This window comes from Trachurus trachurus, assembly GCF_905171665.1.
Source record: "Trachurus trachurus genome assembly, chromosome: 3".
In the NCBI taxonomy this organism is placed as follows: Eukaryota; Metazoa; Chordata; class Actinopteri; order Carangiformes; family Carangidae; genus Trachurus; species Trachurus trachurus.
In genome coordinates, this window is record NC_139893.1 from 29,109,806 (window position 1) to 29,132,244 (window position 22,439).

The window sequence follows — 22,439 nt, forward strand, 5'->3', positions numbered from 1 at the left end:
TGCCGAGACTCAGAACTGACAGACTGAAGAACACTTTTGTTCCTGCTGCTACTTTCTATCTGTTTATTTAAGAATTTCTGTATTTATCATAGTGGATTTCTTTTTGTTTGGTGTCTGTTTGAGCCATTGTTTCTGGTTGCGTGTAAGTTGTTTTGCTTTAATCAGAAGTTACTGTTTCTGATTTGTTTGTCTGCTGATAACTGCACAACAGTTTGCCCCTCCCCGGGATAATAAAGATAATTCAGCCTTCATCCTTCAGCCATCGGTTCTGATAATATTGTGATCATCAGAGTAGCTGACATCGGGGAGCACAGCAGCATCACTCAGACTAAACAAGACAAAACAGTTTATCCAGATGATCAGTCAGTTTGCAGATGATGGATATTTACAACAGAAAGTCTGGGTGATCATTTTACAGATAATCTGTCTTTCCTCTCCTCTCTCCTTACTTTTGGAAAACTTTATCGTTTGCATTCTTCGTTCTTGTCATTCTTTGATTATTGCAATAAGAACCATATGTGGCTTAAAGGGACAACGAGGAGTTTTGGAAAAGCGAAGCGTTTTCACACTACATTTATGAGCCTCCGCGCGCAATTCTTTGACCAGCGCAAGACAGACTCATGTTTTCATTCATCAAGAATTAAAGTCAGAGGTTCAAAGAGGTTCAGATAGGTTCAGATACCGTCGTAGCGATTCGGCGGCGTTATTCTCATGACTCGCCGGGCAGCGTCCGCAAAACCGAAAGTAAGGAAACGCTGGTTGGCTCGCTCAGCATTTCCGCCACCACTAATAATAACAAAATAACGATAGAGACAAAACAATGTATTTTTATCGAAAATTGGCCCATTAACAAGTTTGGGTAACGTAGATTCATCTACATTAATATGAGACTTTTTTATTGTCGCAGAATTTTTCGTTCTGCCGATGGAGAAACTCCTCGTTGTCCCTTTAAATTCATAAATGATACAGTCCAACTGACTGCTGTGTATGGAGTTATTCTAGTCAGACTGGTGGTGAATTTAAACACATGTAATGAGTATAATGTGGTTTATTATTTTGTGGTTTTGTAGCTATATTTAAATGTAAGTATCTAGAATTGTTTAAAGGGACAGTATGTAACTTATTTGGCTTTTTATTAGCAAAAATCAAATATTGCTTTCATGAATACGTATTTACCGAAGTCTAATCACAACCGCATACAAATGAAAGCTGTCGCATAGCTTAGAATAAGTTGTTTACAAATACACAGGTGGCCGGTGCACCCACCGGAGGCTGTCATGTTGCATCGCCATCTTTGAATACGGTACGCAAAAGGAGAAAAACTTGGCTCAAACGCTCTATTGAGTGTCTGTGACTCGGCTTGTGCCCGGAGGATGATTGACGTAGTTGTTTTTGTTTTTTCTGCCGTTATAAAACACACACAGTGCTACAGCTAAGCAGCATTAGCAGCTAGATCTTACAATGTTGAACTGTTCTTATACAAAGTGCAGCCAAACACCAGGCTGAAGAGAGAGGGACAGCAGAGGCTCCTCTGACAGCTGTGGAGCTGCAGCTGAACCGGCTGGAGTGCACAGCGAGCAGTGCCATTGTTACAGCTGATCATACTGTATCTAGGTTCGAGTATGTTTGTCCTCTGATCTTCCTTCATGGGATACCGTGGGATATTTTGAGATATTGGGCAAACTCAGTCAAAATTTAAATATAAGCCTGGTGGTAAATATGAATATTATGTTGAATTTTCTATGATCAGATGTTTACTCTTCATGCATCTTTAGTACACAGACTGTTACAGTAACACAGCAAACACACTCTTGATAATCAGTCTAAACTTTTCCCCTTTAAGTTCCGCCCTCAGTGGCTTTAAAGGAGAAAAAGAAATAAGGATTTACAGGGTTAAGACAGACACCCACTTGTTCTAGCCAAAGCTCTCAGGCCTCTGGTTCTGCGTTCTCTGCCTCAGATGTCTCTCCGCTTTAATTACCCATGTTCCCCACGAGGTTCAGTGGCGCATTAATATTTAAAGATGCTGATATTGAGAGATATTAAGAGAGTGAAGTGGAGAACAAAATAGCAAAAAGGAAAAAGTTCTGAGGGCAGGTACTTTTACAGTTTTTCAGGGTCAGGAGTTAAAGGATAGCTTTGGGTCTCTGGCTGTCGAGAAAACAATAATCAATATTTAAAACACCAAACACAGTGTTCAAAGGCTACTAAAAAAATCCACTCAACGATCATAAATAACCTTATGGTTTTACAAGTGCACTGACACAACAGAATGCAATCAATGATTTTGGTTAACTGATTCACCTACTAGTTAGATAATTGCTCATTTGGTATAAGAAAAACTGTACAATCGTAATTTACGAAAGCCACATAACCTCTGTGCCAGTTTATTTTTGTTAGACTGTCGATAATCCTTGATCAATTTCTTAAACAATCCTACTGTAGCCTACCTCTCTACCAGCTAATAGCTACAACTTATCGCTTCACTGACTAATTGTTCTAACTAAGCAGAGAATAAGAGATTCAGGTAAAGGTGAAAACAATGCAGGAAATTAAAGGAATTTATTTTCCCATAAAGCAGATAAGAAATGTAAAATGGCAGCTGTGATGATACTGAAAATGACTATGGTCTGTAAAATGGTTAAACTCCCATCTGAATCCCTAAGAATTAAAGAGCAAAACAAACCGGAGCAAAATCTATGAGGAGGTGGAGACACAATTTTCAAGCTAGTAGAAAACAGCCTGAAAAGCAAAGTAGTTTGAGGTGAAGTTGTATTTTAAATGAGAGCTTGAAGTCTATGCTGCTAACACATGCAAAGAGAGAAACAGACCAGAAATTCAGGGAAAAACTTAATTAGTTCTTAAGTAAATGTGCTGCAAAAACTTACAATACAATACAGGGGCACAAAAAAGTGGTGGACTGCCTTCAGCCAGGTCCGTCACTTTTTTGTGTCCCGAAAACATTTCTGTTGTACTGTGAGTTTTTGCAGCACATGTGTTGTCAAATTGATGATGTTTTCTGAATTTGTAGCAGGTTTGTGTCTTTGCATGTGTTTTTTTCCTAAGCTGCAGTGCGGTGAACTCTCAGGGTCACCATAGATCTGAGTAAATCTGTGATTCATTTGTTTGTCTGAGGCAAATTCAGTGAATTGCATCATAGACCCTTTGTTCTGTATTTTGGTGTGAGAAAGTGTTGACCTCAAGTCTTCCAAAAAAAAAAAAAAAAACTGATCTTGACTTCAAAGTGAATCCACAACGCATCACCTTTGGGAGTGGGTGGAGAGGGGAGACCACTACATGTCATGTTTGGATTCCCTTGATCAGGAAATAGACACAAAAGGGAAACTTCACCACCTGCCAAAATCCACCCAGTATCATACAATAAGTTCCAACAGTGTAACTGAGGATCACTGAGCTTAACTGCACCTTCTCTACAGATGCACGAGCCGTCGATGTGCGAGCAGGAGATCTCGTTGTGGCACGAACACGACGAGGTGCAGTTGATCCCGTACAGGCCTGTGGGGCAGCTGATGGAGCAGTCGTCACCCTGGAAACATTCGACACAAACAGAGAAATCGATACCATCAAATGTAACAAACTCCTCAACATGTGAAACTGACTAATTTTTCTTCAATGTAAAGTAAACATGGTTAAATAAATTATAGTTAAATGAATTATAACACACTGTTCTGATCTCCGTTTACTCTATGCTCACCTCCATCTTAGGAGGAAGGCTGAAAATCAAACAGTCAAAATGGTATTGCACGTATCTCAAATTAAAATTTTGTATGGTCAGAAACTAACGTTTATAACTAATTACCTTAACGTTAAAGCAGAAGTGAGTGATATATTTGTGTTAATATAAGTCTTAAATAGTTATATCTTCCGACAGCAATCACTTACATAGAGTGTTTGGACTGAAACAGGGTCTCTCAGTCCCTCTGCTCTGCTCTGAGCCGAAGAGAAAACATTTATCGTATCCTACAGTTTTTATCCAATGAGGAGAGAGAACGGCATGCAGGGCTGTGTGTGCAGCCAAGGAACGCCGTGAATGTGGTGACGTAGCGACGAGGACTGTTATGGTGCGTTCAAGGAAACTCGTATTTTTCCGACCGTGAAGTGGTACCAGTTCGATCTGGTACGAGTTCACCGGTCGGAAGTTACGAGTGGCCGTTATAGTGACTTTCACCGGTAAAACAGGTCGGAAAAACACGAGTGGGTTGCCTGGAACGCTACAAAGTCGTAAGTTGTGACTTGAAGCTGTAATTTACGATTTCAAAAGCCTGCCTGGAACGCAGCATTAGCCAAAACGACCGGATCGCTTACTTCTGCTTTAACACTGTAATGTCACAACAAAGCAGTCACCAAGCCCCACCCACATGGACCCACCATCCAATACTTGGAGGATCTGTTTTACCTGAAATCTGCCCTATTTTAATTTGATCAAACTGTAAACAGTCAGCCAATCAGAAGAGAGGCTCAGAGCATCCTCTCTTTTGACTGGCTGTATATGAATGAGAAATGAATCAGAATATGAATGAGAAAATATAACAAATATCAATATCAGAATTGGCCTCAAAAGTCATACATTTATTTGTTTGTACTGGTCTCATTATGGTATAAATTCAACAATATTCTGTAAAACAACTCAAGTTTCGAGGGAACCACTAAAATTTAATGAATGTGATGCTGTGGTCAAATCATGGCTGTGTCTAAAATCAATCAATCAATGTAGTTTATCACCTACTCTCCATCTTATGTCCAAACTGAGTGGGAAAGTTCTGCTCCATATATTCCTCAAATATTCCTAAAAGTCTGTGACTTTCCATTTGGCACTCCATCAAATAAATACATATATTTGAAGGAAAGTTGGAGGATGTTTTATACACTTGCTTGTGTTTCCTTTAGCTGCAGTGAGCTGAGGATCAGTCACCATTAATAACAACCCGATGACCTGTTTCAGGAGGGCAGTGCCACTTCTTCACTTTCTATGATTCTTTTATTCTTTATGAGATGACTGGTTCAGTCAAGTTGCCCCCCCCACCCCACCCTCCCCCCTTCACGCAGCTCAGCACCAGGGAAGCAGGTATTGTTCAGAGTCCATCATTAAATCAATTATTAAGTCCACAACTGCATTATATCTGATAGTAAGAACAGACAGGCACATTTATAATGGAGAAGAGAGACGATCATCACCAGTGGCGTCCCTGCAGAGAAACAAGACATGGATGCTCGTCCAATCAATAAAGGACATGGTCGGAGCAGCAAGACAGACAGCTTGGCATTAGCGGGATGTCTAACCTTATTCTCTGCTGTTAGCATGCTGTGAAAGCAAGTACCACACAACCTGAACCTCCAGCCCGCTGTCGCATTGATCAGGACCTTCAACATATAAACTGTGCTAATTAAAGCTGCCTGCTTCCAACCTGCTGCCTTTAAATTGCTATTAATCTAATATTCACAAAGCCAGCCAAATGTGCAAAGACAGGGGAAGAGAGAGGCCTTATTAAAAAGTTGGAGAATTAAGGACTTTTTAAAAAACTTTGTTAATAAATAACGTGTGTGGGCCCAATAAGGAAAACCATCAGAGTTTCCCAGGGGAAGTAGGAGCTCTAACAAAGTGACCCCTGGAATAGTAAATACATGTGGATCGAAAGATCCTTGAATACAGTACCTATATCACACACCTCTGTATCCACTGAGGCAGAGTGTTGTTTTTATTTTCCTCCAACTGAAATAATAATAATAATAATAAACGTGTTTTGTTTTTTAATCTATATTCAAACAGGATCAGATAAAATATCATTTCAAACACAAAATCAAAGATGAAGTCATTTTTCATCTTATTCATTATGCATTCAGATGTAATTAGGCCATGAGGCCTGTGCACTCAGCCTGTGTGAGAGAAAAGCTGCCAAACAACCTTGGTTAGATAAAGATTACAAACAACAAGATGAGTCAAGTTTATTATTCAGTGGAGTCTCAGGAGGTTCTACCCATAGACGGTACAGATGGATGTAGCCACCTGTCACCCTATCACAACTGCTCAATGGACTAGGTCATCTGTGTAATACACATTAAGATGGATACAGCTTCTGTGACGTCACCCACAGGTTTCTAAAGAGCAGTTTTGAAGCTCAGAGTGAGCTGCTCCACCAGTGCTGTGTTGGCAGCACTTGACTCTGCCCCTTAAATCCCAGCTAAATAAAAAATGGACAAAGAGGAGGGGCATGTGTGGAGCAGACACTTAAGTACAAGTTGATTTAATAATTACAGCAAGAATAAGCTCCTGTTAGCATTGTTAGCACAGCTGGACACCAAGACATTAAAAATGCCTTCCTTTGCTGGTTAGGGTTAGTAATGAGCTAATCTAACAACCTAGCTTTGATGAGAGTAGACACCGATACGTGTTGATTAATTGGTGTGAACAAATTGTTAACCCCATAAAAAGGGGCCCAGACTTCATTTGGTGCTTGAGTCAAACAGGCGCTCATCCGGCTGTCATTCAAAGAGGCCATGCCCTCAATTCTTCATAACTTAAGTCACTGATAAAGAGTTCATTTCTGCTGTAAAGTTGGATGTTTTACCATGGGAGTCTATGGGACTGACTCACTCACTGTTGAAGACAAACTCTAGTGGTCAGTATAGGATGTGCAACTTTGGCTCTTCAGTGTTTTCTTCATTTTTCAGCCTCAGATATTACAGTAACTTTATTTTATCTTATTTTTTGCTTTGATCATATTCTCAATTGTAAACTTTTAGTGCCATATTCTATTTATGACATACCATAATTGTCATGTGCAAAGATTGTTTCAATTTAGAAACAGAAGTTTAGCTAGTTTTAGTTTCTTTTGTGGCCTGTGCAACTATTATCAACAGAACCCACTTACAATTTACAACTTGAGATTTTCTTTCACTGCACTTTATAACATGTTTTGAATTCAATGGATTTTTTAGGTCACGGATTGAAAATCTAGTTTGTTGACAATAATATTTTTGTTTTTCTAACCAATATTTGTGCACTGGTACGGTTCTTGAATGATTGCAATACATGGACTGAATCTGTTTTTCTAATCAAACTTTTGATTATGAATTCCACCAGAAACACACACACACACTGGAACACTGGGTTTTTTTTTTCTCTGATGCAGAGACTTGTTTCCAGGAAAACCTTGTGCAACTCTGTCCTTCCTGGTGAAAGCACTTCCTCCTGCTATGACAGATTTGTTCTGTAGATTTCAAACCTTGGCTCAGAGTTGCACATGTTTACAGATATTGATCCAGCTGTCCAAATTGGCGACAATACCATGTATAAATTCTGTTTAAAGGCGGACTCTTGTCTACACACTGACACACAGAGTACCAAACTGTGAGTTACCAGCGCAGCATAAATTCCCTCTAAATCAATACTGCTCCTCTGAGAGCACCATCTATCTGAATTTAGCTGCTATAAACCAAATGGACATTCATCTACAGCGCTCATCCTACTTTCATCTGCTGAAAATCCCTGATGTTCTCAGTCCAATTATCAAAGTCCCTGTCATCTCTTTGCTCCGAGGTGTCTCATCTCCACTCTCCGCTCAGTCACTGCACAATCACTTAACATGCCAGGAGGGCACCGAGCCTCACCAGCCATACTACTTCACACACCACGGAAAAAACAACACTCACACACACACGCGTGACTCTACTCAACTTTGCCTGACCCAAATCTATTAAACATTTAATTTGACCTTCAGGTCTGTCATCTTGTGTCACAAGACACGGACACCAATTGCGACTCTAAATCAAGGTTGTATCCGTAACAACCTTTACAAATGCACTTTGCACTAATACCTTGATATAGCCAATGTCACATTAAAAAAATTATTTAAAAAAGATGACAGTGATGGTGAACAGTATTAACTATGGGAGCCCTGATAAATTAAATTGTGCCTCTGCCAGGATCAAGTCTTGTTCATCTGTAAAAACAATCCCTAGAGGGCAAAAAGAATGAAAATAAAAAGATTTAGAAAAATAATGCTGACAACAGAAAAAAAATCCCTTGTCTCTTGGGGGTGCAATGCACAATAGAAATAACAAACAAACAAAGACACCAGGCGCTGAGGATGAAGCTGAAATGGTTTAAGAGGCATTTTTGAAAAAATAAAAAAGCAAAAAAACAAATTAGATTTCACAGGATCACTCTGAAACGACATTCACCTCTGTCTTGGCTGTAACTACACAGTATGTTTTTCAGGAGTTTTAGCAGTTTGTGTTAAATTGGTGAGAATTTGCCAAACAAAAAACTGTTTTGAGTTCATCCAAATAGATGATGTACCAGTAGATTATGTGTTCCAAAAAAGTTAAACTGAGGTTTGTACTTTTTGTTTCATCTTGAAGTGAAGATTCCAGTGAAACCATAATCGACTGAAACAGTTTAGAGAAAGAGTCAGACAGCGATTCATTCTGCTGTGCTGTTGTGCTGCTCATAAAAGAACATTAGCTCAGTTTATTACATTTAATTCTCAGGGGCCATGTACAAAAAGACATTAATCTCATTCTATGAGTTAAAATGAATTGCAACAGATTTAGCTACAATGTAATTCCCATCTGCAGCATCTGACCAGTTGGCACGCACCTGATGTGATTAATACAGCATTAATAATGAGGAGCTGTAGCTACATCTAATTGTAAAATAGTGACTATAGGGTGACAAGCGTGGGTGTCTTTGTGCAAAAACAAAAATGCACATAACTCTGGTTGAACAAGCAATTCACTTACTACTGATTAGACAATCAAATTATGCCCCGTCCACAAACAGATATCAGTTAACGAAATATAACAGAGTGGCTCTTTGGTCTCAATATGCAGATACAATGTGAGTGAAATGTCTCTCAGTAAATGGCCACACAATGATTCTGCAGTGGCAACAAAAATTAAGAAACACATTTGTCATTTTTTGGTGAAAATACCCTGATGTTAAAATGAGAAGTTGGTGTCAGTTCAAATTTCCTGTATACACATACAGTATTTTTGCACACAACTTGATTACTGCTTACATGCACAATAACATACTGTACTCATGACTCTGACCCGCTCTCTTTCTCCTGACCTGTCTCAGGGGGTTTCCCACCTGCAGTCGCCTTTCTCCATTAATAGACATGTAACTCTACAACTGAACTTGCCGACTCAACAGCATCTAATAAATTAACCTCAGCATGTTACAGAGCACATTCTGCACCTGCTGCTGAAAAGCCAACACACGTTATACTGTACTCATATGTTGGCTGCAAAATCCTTCACTCAACCAGGAACTACAATAACTCTTCATTATCCACACAGCAGCTGCCTCACTGTTCACTGAGGACTGTAATGCAGATTTAATACATATTTGTCATTGTTTGGATATCATCCTTCTTTTCTTATTTGGGAATGAAAAAGATTCATATAACTGTTCCTTTTGTATTTACTGTATTTTCTATAATTAGAGATGCTGCATATACTTGTCAAACAGCAGCTCCTGAAGCACCACACTAACTGTTTAGAGTGGCATGTGAGGCGTTCATATAACATCTGTAACTTACATAGTCTACATGTCAGTGGTGTAGGGAGTATCTGTAAATTATAATGGTCATCTTAGTCTGCAAAAGAGATGCTCAGGGGACATCTGGAGACATCTGTCTCAAATTGTACCGTCTCATGTTGTCTGCATGCGAGGCGTTAAGGGGTCATCTGTCAATTATACTGTCTAACTTCACAATTGTGTACCCCTGTTAATGATTGATGGTCTTCTTTGCCTGGGTTTCACTGAACCAAGAGAAGTCACTGGTTTTAGCTCGTAAAGGTGCATTCCACCAGTGTCACACACTAACATCAGTTCACTGTTGACGGGGAGCTCTGCTCAGGCAGTCAGACACAGCTGTATAATGTCTTCCGTTGCTCTAAAGGACCTTTGTCAAATGTCAAATGTAATGTCAGCTGATAAGTAACAAGAAATTACAACCTTCATTTGTCATTACATAAATGCCAAGAGAGAGAGTGTCAGCAGCAGCGGGCAGACAGGTTGAGCTTCCTGTTTCCCCTGCTTAGTTTGTGTGTGTGTGTGTGTGTGTGTGTGTGTTGGTCACAAAACACACATCTGAAAACTTGTATCAACTTTGCTGATGCAAGTTATCCTTTTATGTCTCATATCTCCAACACATTTATATCACCCATAGAAACAGATTTTGAAACAGAAAACCTGTGTTACAAGCTGAAAGTGAGGAATTTGAAAGTCACACGAATTCACCAGGCAGAGAGTTGCCTCATGGGAAATGTAAGATCATATACTAGGGACTGGGAGTCAGATGATTCTTCTGCTTTGCATTCTTCTCATAAAGAATCTCTCAACTGTATCAGGGTGTAAAAGCTCTGAGGTACTTTCAGACAGAGGGCGCCTCCATTGTTTCCATTATAAACTCAAAGGAAGCTGCTATGCCAAGGTTAACAGTCAGAGCTGTCTAAGCTGGAGTCGGCTAAATTTCTTTTTTGTAACTTGTTGCTGAGTGACCACAGCAGCTACACAGAAATGATCTGAAATGAGAATTACTGAGTGATACAATTATTGTCATTACTGATGTATTTCTTTGGTTGCCTGATTATTGTAAGTACATTTTCGTGTATTGTAAAACAGCTAATAAATTGAGCAACTTCTTTTGGTTTTATTTTTCTATTTGGTTTCCTGTTGAGATGAGAGCAAGTGAAAAGTAGCAACCTGCAGAACATGGTGCAGGTTGTTCAGATGTGTTTGGTGGCTGTGTTGGTGGAAATGCTGCTGTGCTCTGAGTGGAATTTCATTTGCAGAGCTCACAGCAGTAAAAAATATATATATCAAGTAAAAAAAAATCCATGGAGAATATTGTCAACAGCTTTCACTGAAACAGTCTCTACCAGAGAAATGTTCCCTGTGAAAACTTTATCTTCAAATTCCCTTATAAGTGGATCTGTGAACAAACCTGAGGTTTCCATGATGTAACTGGTCCATTTACATTAACACAGAGGTTTAAGAGCAGATGAACGAAACAGCTGCGACTCTATACCACCTGTGTTTCTGCACTTACTATATATCCCGGTGCACACACACATGTTCCCATGGTGCCGTCGCAGTCGGCCCCATTAGCGCAGGTGCACAGCTCTCTGCAGCCCTCGCCGTAGTAACCCGCCGGACAGGTCTCGTTGCAGTAAAGCCCCGTCCACCCTGCTGCACAAGTGCACTCTCCAGACAGAGGGTGACAGCTGAGAGGGGGAGGAGGTCAGAAGTTGTGTTTTTTTTTAGATTTAGTAAAAAATATTGAAACATTTAAAAAAATCCTCAACACATCTAGTAACTGAGACCAGGGGCACAAAACACGTGGTCTCTCTAAGATTCACATTATCACTTTTATTGTTTTGGTATTTAAGGTTTTGTCCTTATCTTAGCCTTTTACTCCACTTAAAACCAGTCTTCTGTTAGCGAAGAAAAGAAGGGTTGATTAAACTAAAGCTATCCCGACTCTATCTACTGCAACATGGCTGAACTTAATGAAGACAGTGAACACATTACAGGACAGTGCTGAGCAAGTCTCCCCTAATGATGCAGCAGAATTTTACTGCTGCAAAATCTCTTTCACCTTAACTTTTCACCTAAATTAAAGAAACCTTCAAAGAGATTTTCTGCAACACCCTCAAATAACTCCCTTAGATAAGGGGAAATTATACCTTGTATGTGCGTTTACTTTAGTGGAAACTTTAAGGTAAGTTGTGCAGCTGGCCCTAGGCACCTGGTCCAGGCTTAAACTGTATGTGTCAATACATAACATGATGGAATTTCAAAGGAAGTTGATTCATTTTGTGGTTTAAAGGTGAGAGTTAAGTGATGCACAGATGGCGGCCTTCCTGACTCAGGGTTGAAGCAGTGCCAAAACCGATTAGAGGCACAACTGTAATGCAGAATACTTGACATTGGACTTGAAAAAAAGTATTCATTAATTATTTCAACATTTACAAAAATGGAAAAAGCTACAGTAATTCAAATGCAACCTCCTTCTATCCATTCAGTGTTGTATAGCACAAAAGCATGGACATGTTCCTGTATCCTTGACCGACAGTTCAGTACCTGAGTGTGTTGCCAGCTTTGCAGGGGCAGTATTTGTCACAGATGAGTCCGTACAGGCCGCTGGGGCAGAAGCGGTCCTGGCAGCTGGGGCCCTTGAAGCCCTCGTTGCACAGGCAGGCCCCGTTGATGTGGTAGCACTTTGCCCCGTTCTGGCAGTCACATTTATGGGCACACTGCGGTCCGTAAGTGCCGACCGGGCATTCGTCCTGGCATCTGCGTCAGTGTAAAAACCAGAATGGAGGAGCAGTGAGAAGAGCTTGTAGAGACTGTGTGTGAAAAAATGTGAGTCTTTGTGGTCAGCCAGTCATTGAACCGGGTTATCTCTTAGAAAGCCAACAACAAAGCATTAAAGCTACAGCGATGTTACACTGATTTCCCAGCGTCATCTCTGGAAACTTGTTGTATTTTTACCTGCTACATTCAGAGAAACAGTTATTATCTAACAATTTCCTGACTTTTACTTGACGCTGGATTTCATTCAGTTCCAGTTGATGAAAAAATCTAATTTTAAAGATAACATATCAAGAAGGAATCCAGTCCTTGCAGATACGTTTCTCCATTTTTTATTTTAATTTTTTGGGCCAAACATTTACCTCACACAACAAAAAAAGCCGACTCTATGAATTATAGATACAGTGGTTCCTACTCACACAATGGTCCAAAAGGTATGCATGTTTGGGAAGGTTATGTTGAGAAAAGGGTTGTGAAGAGCTCTGAGTCAGGCTGTGATCAGATTGGACAGGCTACAACCTAGACAATTTTGGACACAATTTGCTCCCTTTCAACAAACATGTTTGATTTTTCCGATTCCAGTCCGCGCTGCCTCTGACAAAAATACCTGCAACAGCCAGTGAGAGTGGATATTGTGTATCCTGCGCTGCAAAATGTTTCAGCCACATACCATGCAAGTTTCTGTGAGATCTGCTTCTCTGTGAAATCATTACTGTAATTGGCAGGTACTGTATGTGGTCCCGTGGTCTGGACGATCTTCTAGTGTGTCCAGAGGATTGTAATGTTAAAAGTCAGTTGAAACTGTCTCATGTATGTGCATAAATTGGTTAAGTTTTGAAAATCATCTTATGAGTAACCGTCCTCAGACTCAGATCAGGCAGAATAGAGTCAGGATGCTTGACGTTGTCCATCTCATCTGATCATGTGATGTGTCATCACCATCACACTGATTTTTTACATAATGCTGATCATTCTCTGTTGCCACTGTTCGTGGTATTTTCTCTCTCTGTCTCTCTCTCTCTCTCTCTATCTTAAAAATATAACGTATCACTGGTAGGTTTTGCATCTCTCTCATTGTGTTCAAACTGTTGGAGGACTGAAGACTCTATAGATGTGTTGTAAATGTAAATAAAGTCAGACTGCAGTCATGCTCTAGACAGAACTTGTCACTCATCACCGACTTCCTCTCGTTTGAAATATGTCTTCTGAGGAACACATGTCGAAGAAATCTTTGTGTCCTTGAGAGAAACTCCTCCTGATTCTCACCTCATGTATCAGCGTATCAGCTCACAGCTGTCAGTGTGTGACTGTGTCTGTGTGAGAGGCTGAATGGGAGCAAACCTGATAAAAGTTGTATTTAAATGCAGCCCATCGAGAATAAGGGACAAAGAGTTCATCAGTCGGTGAATTTAAAGGGCAAATGTTTTACACTTCGCCTGTCCTCTGATTGGCTGACTGTTTCTACTGTAAGTTATCCAATAGAATAGAGCAGATCCCAGATAGAACATTCAGAAAAAACAAATCCTGCAAGTGTTGATTGGTGGGTGGTGCTTGGTGAGTGCTTTGTTGTGACATCACAAACTAACGGAGAAGCTCAGTTATGATGAAGTATATGTCTTTAGACTACACTGTTGTCCATAAAGTTGGAATTATTATACAGTTTGTATATCAAGAATAAATCACACTGTCACAATCATTTCATGAAAAGAGGTTAAAAAATATATTTCATTCCAACTTTATGGGAAACAGTGTATATGGGAGCTTTAAAGGGACAACGAGGAGTTTTGGAAAGCAAAGTGTTTTCAAACTACATTTCCCATGAGCCTCCGCGCGCACGGTGAAATTCTTGGACCGGCGCAAGACGGACGAAAGCAAAAACATTTGCCAAGAACGTTTTCATTGATTCATTTCAACGAAAGTCGGAGGTTCGAAGACAATCACATACAGTACCGTCATAGTTCCGATCATAAATGGCGATTCGGCAGCGTTATTCCCATGACCCGCCGGGCAGCATCCGTAGTGGAAATACTGGGCGAGCCTACTAATAATAATAATAATAAAATAACGATAACTACCAATAATAATAACAAAATAACCATAAAGACAAAACAATGTATTTTTATCGAAAATGGACCCATTAACAAGTGACGTAACGTAGATTCATCCACATTAATATGAGAATTGTTTATAACCAAATACAAACTCCTCATTGTCCCTTTAAAGGCTGAAATTGGTTTATTGGAGCAGAAGTTAGTGGTGAAACAAAATAATAATAAACAATGTGATGAATTCTAATTAGACCTCTGTTTTCCATTAGTGATGATCAGATGATGAAGGCAAATCAGGCAGAGCAGTAAACGCTCTGGTCAATTAAACTAAACTGGTCCAGGGAAGTCAATTGGAGATGCATATGGATCTACATGATAAAAAAAATCTGGACCTGAGACAAAAACCCACAGATCACAAGTTTCTTTCAAACATTAGAGAAAACAAAAAAAGAGTGGAAAAATATCCGGGTAATGTTAGAGTGAATGAGTAACCTGGCTTTTTGTGCCATAAAAACTTGTTAAAAACAGATTTCCACATTCACCACTCCCTACAGTACACTATCCTATAAGCTCATAATTACAATTGAGAGAATGATGTATGATGCTTCTACGACTACCTCACAATAAAAGCTGGGTGATATTATCCCCGTCTGGCGGAGAGCACTCCATTTTCCTCAGAGATGACATGCGCTCCACCGTCACATACACTCACACCATTATAGGGTCAACAGGCAACCCATTATGCTGAGACCCGGAGTTGAGCTCAAGGTGAAATGTAACAAAGTGTCTGTATGGATTATAATGAGCACGAGTGAACGGACAGTGGTGAACTGAATAGGAAATTGTTTAAGTTGAGTTAAAATCAGGCCACGTCCCTCGTCATTCCCAACACGTCCACAACTTGGAACCATTAAGAAATAGACAAATCACTCAATTAAAATGGCTCAACCAGGACTTATGTTTAGTGTCACGTTTAAATCAAGCCGACTTCCTCAGGACTCTTATCTCGTCTAATTCCATTAGAACGTGGACGGAGCAGAAGAGAACTCAGTCTAGGAATTATTCCATGTAGGCTAATTCACCTGTCTGGGCCCTAAATGAATGGAGGTAATTTGGCTCAATTGAGAATAACGATGGAGAGGGAGAAACAGAGAGATGGGCAGAGTGGAAGGAGGAGAGAGGGAGAGGGGGAGGGGGGGGGGGGGGGGGGGGGGTCAGAGCTGACCAGAGGGAGGTGAGGGTGGAGGAGGTCTTTTTCCACCAACACACACTGTCTGAGATGATGGAGGTAATGATGCAGAAAACTATTTCAAATGGCTCTTGGTTAAAATCTCTCACTTTAGGTGACGCTGGCATGGAAAAAAAGAGAGAGAAAAGTGCATAATTGCATTCTATGAGCATTAGTAGGAGGCAGAGAGTAGGAGGGAAGAACATTGACATTTAACACTGGACATAAAATGTAATTTGGAAACACTTCATACAGTTCACATGTCACACTCTATTTCTAATTTGGAGAACACGCTGGGATGCGGGTTAACTGTTCTCCAAAATAAAACATACTATGTTAAAGGATAAGTGTCAACTGAGAAATAGCTGGAGTTTTTTTTTTTTCATAAAAGTAACACAGGTCATCAGTGAATGTACCTCTGCTTTTAGCTCTGCTTTGGTCTCCACTCTCCCAGTCACTCAAATTAAATCTCACTAGCTGAGGTGAGACAGCCAAATAAAGCAAATGTTTGTGGCCTCATATCACAAAGGGGCCAAAAACTTCCCCTCCCAGTGGCACATTTGTTATGTGTAAGTGGAGCTCATGATAATACTGTATACTGTATAATAATAATAATGTGCTCTATATACTATAGCTAGGTTTATGATTGCACATGAGGCACTCAAGGAATATCTGCAAATTGTACAGTCAGGTGATAGTCTGGATATGAGGCATTCAGGGAACATCTGTAAATTGTAATGGTACCAGTAGTCTATATGTGAGGTGTTTAGATCTGCATGCAAGGCGTTCAGAGGTCATTTTGGGGTTCTTTGATGGCCCTACTTTGCCTGGGCCGTCTCCATCTTTGGTGATTTTCAGGTAGTGTTGAGTGTTCTGGTGCTCCTGCCTGCCTGCAGAGTCTGGGTGGGTGGGTGGATGAGTGAATTAAGACTTTCAGACTGTATAACCCGAACAATGAGATAAGAGTTGCTAAATGCTCTGACTTTAGGGGAAGTCCAGAGTTGGTGATCTTTTGCTTTTCACGTTGCTGCATATGGTCACTCATTGTTACAAAATAAAATAAATATTGTTTAGTTTGGTTTTAAAAGGTCAGGGTAACCACAGTTAGAGCATTTCTAGTTTCTATGACATTACATTTTAAAGTGGGCAGGTCATATTTGTTTTGAGATTGGCCTGATTTGGTTTTTACTGCATATGGGAGTTAACTGAACACCCCAAATCACATGGAATAAAACTGTGTATTGGTTCCCAAATGCAGGATGAGTTATAATAAAATAGTTGTATTTTAAAGCCCCTGTACAGAGCTTTTAACTGGATACGCAAAAGTCTCTGGTTGTGTCTCTGTTACCTACAACAGCAAATGAGCCCATCAGTGTGAAGATACGCTATTTCTAAGTAGTATAATTCTATACCTCTGGAAGGCATGGTCGGGTCAGGCCACTGACGAAACGATACGAATACATACATTACGCTGCTAAAAAAAAAGAAAAACTAATATTGTGTTTTGAGTAAAAAAAAGTTCAAATTTGTTATTTTGGAGGAATAATATATATTTTGTCCTTTTTATTCCTTAAGATGAATTATTGTGGAAATTAAGTATGAGGAAAAATATTATTCACATGTTTCTCTTACAGTAATAGTGTGGTGACTAACCACATATTCAGTAAACAAACCAGAGACAAGGCCACATGTCTCCTGATGAAGAAAAGAATGCTCTGAATGTTTTTAGGGGTTGTGTTTATGCCACCGTCACACTGTATGTTATGTAAGACCTACTGAATGTCAGTTATTCATTCAAATGCGAATAAGCAGTTGATGTTGCTGTTACATCTGTAGGTAGTGTTGAATTTTGTGTTTTCCACATAAAACGTTATACTCCCTCTCTGTATTTACCACTAATATTGTGACCAAACATGTTTTTGTAGTGCATGATTGTTTCTATTAGTTTCCCCACTGCTTTTTACTGTTTATCAATTACATTACTGTCTTCTCATATTCTCCCTGTTAAATTCTGCTCATATCTGCAGCTGCAACAAACTAATTTCCCTGTGGAGCCTGATAGAGTTTAATATAATCAGATAATGAGAATTACTATGAGATTACTAAAATGGGCAATATTCAAAATCGAAAATGCAGTCCAGTGTTACTACCATGTGTTATAACAATAATATACAATTCTTAAAAAAAACTAAATAAAAACCGGACCAACTGCAATTGTACTATGATACTATACCTCTCTCCGATGTAGCCGGCTGTGCACTGGCACTGACCGCTGATGTGGTCACACAGTCCTCCGTTACGACACGTGCACTCCCGAGAGCAGTTAATGCCGAATGATCCGAATGGACACGGCTGTGCACACACTGGGCCCTGAGGAGGAAGTGTTTCAGATTATACTACATGACAGAATAGGTTCTCAGATTCAATAAAACTGAGCTACTTTTCTCAGTAAACGATGGCAGTGACATTACAAGTGTCAGAAAACAATAACTCTCCATTTTAAATAAAAACAAACAAACAAACAAACAAAAAGAAACTGAAATCCTCCCAATTTATAATGAGTTTTCAGGGTGTTGTGATTTAATTTACAATAACAATAATCTACCACTTTAATCAGCCAGTCCACTGCAATCACATTACTTCTATGTGTATTACAATGTTGGATAGTTAGTTGTGTGGTTCATTGTGAGTCTCAGCAGGTGCAGCAGGATGAGACAGCTCCTAACCTTATGAAAGTTTCATAAGTGCTGGTTTCAAATATATTTGGTGTCCCCTGATGAAATTAAATGTCATTAAGGAGATTTTTGCTTTTGCAGCCTGAAAAAACAAACTTCAGGGAAGAAATACTAAGAACTAAACTTTCGTACACTGAAAATTTGTCAAAGCAAATGCCTGTGTATATTTTCACCCTCAGCATGGTCAAGCACAAACACAGTCATCTCAGCTTTGGGCTCAGAAACTCTCTGTTTGTTGATCTCTGACAGAAATGCACATTAGCTGGTGTAGTTGTGAATGTAGTGCAGGTCGTACCACCCAGCCGGCGGGACAGGAGCACTCTCCGGTGACATGATGGCAGGTTCCTCCGTTCTGACAGGGACAGTGCTGCTCGCACAGGGAGCCATGTTTACCTGGAGGACACGTCTCCTCACAGCTGGATGGGAATGACAGAGGAAGCAGATGTTCAGCCTGAGTTAGTGAAGCAGCAACATGTCTCCATATAGTATGTGTGAATATAATATGTTATAATATAATATGTCTTATTAAAAGTTGTGAGTTTACTTTAGAGAGCAGTGAAGTTGTCGTGCTTATACCATCTGTACTACTGTGCCACAAATGTGCAGTGTTGCAGTGGCCACGGCTCCGAAGCTGTTCACTTAACCTTAAATCATCTCTGGTTCGCTGCACACATGTGCGCGGTTTACACAACATTTAACACAACTGCAGACACTGTGGGTGGAGAGGTGATTTTTCTGGTCTTGTTCCTAATAAAGAGGAAGCTGTTTCTGTTGTATTGACCAAATTACAGTGTGAAATAAGACTTTGGACTCCATATAGACCTGGTGTGTTTGGAAGGTCGATGCGATTCAGAACAGCAATGTGCGGTGACGGTTTCCTTTTTTTTTCATTGTGATGTTAGAAGGGTTACAAACTCACAACTCATATTTGTATCTATTTGTTTTGTAGAAACAGTGTTGTGTAAAAGTTGGAATATTATTGGTTTTTAATCATCACTGACAAAACTTCCCAAAGTAAAATTACTCTACGGTATATACAGATCACAAAAATGAGCCTCTGGGTTAATGTAATAAATAAGATACCTTATTTGTTTTGATGTTAGACAATTACCAAAGGTGCAGCAAAAAGTAAAACTTACACTCATTTTGTCTAGGCACCTTCAATGTCTGCACTGATAAATTCTCTGTAGGTTTCTCTGATGAGTTGGAGCTGTATTTCTTATATAATAATAATATAAATCATATTATGTGTTAACCATCCATGGGTAAACCTTGGAAGTGAATTCTAATTAAGTCTGTATTAATAATATGTCACCAGGTGTCAACTAAGTGAAACAACTGCTGTTACTTTCCTGACCACTCGAGTTTGTCTCCAACAGTGAGTCAGTCCCTATAGACTCCAATGTTAAAATGTCCAACTTTACACAGAAATAAACATGTTTACAGCGTGGTACAAAAACAGGGTAACCCTTTAATTTACAGGCTGCTACTTACATGATTATGTCAAGAAATAGCCAAGAAATAACAATTAATTGCGTAATGAAAAGAAATAGCCTAGAAATAATGGTCAATTTAATAGTAATGTCATGTTTTTCATGAAGGCAAAAGATTACACATACTTTTCATGCTTTGATTTTTTTGGGAAAGGCCAGAATTTTTCTCCCCCAAGTCCTTGCAATTGACTGTCATTTCTGGGCTATTTCTACGCAATCTTTTGTTATTTATTGGCTATATTTCTCAACATTACTATGAAATTGACCGTTATTTCTAGGCTATACTGTTACTGTATTGATAGTGTTTATTGTTTGTTTGGTTTGGTTTGGTCTTGTTGAATTGTGTCTAATGTCTGGTTTGAAATAAACTAAAAAAACTAAACTATTTCTAGACATTATGACGTTATGACATCTTTGGGTAACAGGTGGGTGAATATTTGCCGCAAACCAGCATGCAATGAGGTCTCAGCACAACACATGTCCCTACTCTCTTCCCATACTTACAGCAGATTAGCAAGGAGTTAGGGGGCGGAGTCAGACACTGCCAAAATGGCAATGGTGGAACAGCTCACTCTGAGCTTCTAAACATCTCTTCAGAAACACGTGATGCCAATGTCAGCTGCGTCCAACTTTATGTGTATTACACGGATGAACCATTACAATACGCTATTGCAACATACATTTGATTTTACCTAATTTTGGTGATAACTGAATCTCTCAAACAAAATTGTGATACTTAAGAAAAAAGTCCATCACTACTTTCATGGAAAACTTGGAGAACACCACACTCACAAGGCCCCGGTGTATCCAGGCGCACACAGGCACTCTCCAGTCTGGTGATGACAGGTGGCACCGTTGAGGCACTGGCACTCCAACAGGCAGTCTTTACCGAAGAAGCTGGGGTCACAGATCTCCTCGCAGCGCCAGCCCTGGTACCCATCAGTGCAGACGCAGGCTCCGGTGATTGGGTTGCATTTGGCCCCGTTGCGGCACTGACAGCGGTTGGTGCAGTGGGGACCCCAGAAGTCAGTCTCACAACCTGCACAGAGAGGAAAGAGAGCGACGCAACATGTGATTTAATCGTCAAATATCTGCATGAGCCGTGAGGTCTGAGGCTGAGGAGGATTCATGGACGTCTGAAAATGAAGTAATCCATGCGAGAGTGTTAGCGTTTCACAGAGAAGAGGAGAGTGAGGTGAAATGAGGTCAGCTGAGATAAGAAGAGCACAGGACCCATATTAATCAAACTTGTAAGAATTACACTAACTAAAGCTCTGACAGCTAAAGAATAAAAGAAGAAAGTTCTTCCCTGAAACTGAGAAATGAAGTGGCCCCTGTCTGTCTTCGAGCTAAATGTAAGAGTAATAGCAGTACAGCAGCATTCAACTGGTCACATAATTGATCTGAGACATGCCCCCCATTCTTGGTTATAACTTTTGTTAAAATTAAGTTAGTTGTTAGGTTATTTGCAGTGTAATACAAACAATGATTGAGAGAATCAGTTTAATAATAAAAAAAAAAAAGTGTCTGAAATGGGAAAATAAATTAAAAGAAAATTGCAGCAGGAAATAAATGCTGTTCCTGCTCATCAGAGAAGAAACCCAGAAGGAGAATTTATCACCACACTAACAAGTGCAGACAGTGAAGATGTTTAAACAGTGATTGCAAACAAAATGAGTGCCAGACTTTCTCTTTACTGCACCTCGGATAAATGTCTGACACCCAAATAAATGTTCAAAATGATCTGTGTTCAGATAGCACCACCATTAAATTGTTTTAACTGGCATCAAAACTTTTATTCTATGCCTATAAGTTTAGCTGTCAATAATTTTAATATCAATCTCTAACGGAATCATGATTTAAAAAAAAAAAAAAAAAAAGAAAGAAACATGGTAGAAACTTCAATGTATGTATAATGGAAGAGGAGGCTCAGATCAATGTGAAATTAGTTTAAAGTGTATCTGATGAAAAATTGGGGGACTACTGACAAAAAAACAAAACAAAACAAAACAAATAACGCCTAACAGCTCATGGACTACTGAACAATTAAAAAAAATTAGACTATGCCTGTGGATGGATGAAAAATACAGCTCGGTTGAAATAAAAAGGAAGATATTTTTGGAAATTTTAAATGATTCATGTGCACTTTTCTAATGGTTACTTTCCATCTACTGATGATGCATTAGAGTCACTTGACCATATAATATAATAGTCTGAGATGTTCAGGTAGTTTCGTATCAGTCCAAAGCCGTATGTGGCTTTTAAAGAAATAGCGGTCTTCACTGGTGCTGTGAAAAGAGTTGCCCACGAATTGGTGGGGCCCCATGAAAAGACGTCCATCAGAAGACTGTTGAAGACCCTCCCGATTCAGACTATTGGCTAATGCTGCAATTTACAAATGTCGCTTAAATGCTAAAATGCCTAACACAGACTCTCTCGGTAGATCCTGCAATTTTCAGACATCCACTAAACATCTCAAGTGCAGTATAATTGGTAAACAACACAAGTTAGAGATGTTCCCTCTATGTCTCACATGGCATCAGGAGTAACAGCAGTGCACTGTATTATGTCTTTACACTAGAATTACAG

The 22,439-nt window shown here is 39.6% G+C and overlaps 1 protein-coding gene across 1 annotated transcript in view; it reads right to left on the bottom strand.

Moving 5' to 3' along the window:
• The window catches only part of LOC311007616 (uncharacterized protein), a gene marked incomplete at its 3' end in the record, with an annotated part of 130,752 nt that overhangs the window by 38,929 nt on the left and 69,384 nt on the right, over positions 1–22,439 (bottom strand). The window contains 7 exon segments of the mRNA XM_084000869.1: positions 3,427–3,547; positions 11,082–11,272; positions 12,071–12,111; positions 12,113–12,328; positions 17,856–17,992; positions 18,653–18,773; positions 20,643–20,889. Coding sequence (XP_083856995.1) covers positions 3,427–3,547; positions 11,082–11,272; positions 12,071–12,111; positions 12,113–12,328; positions 17,856–17,992; positions 18,653–18,773; positions 20,643–20,889 — 1,074 coding nt within the window.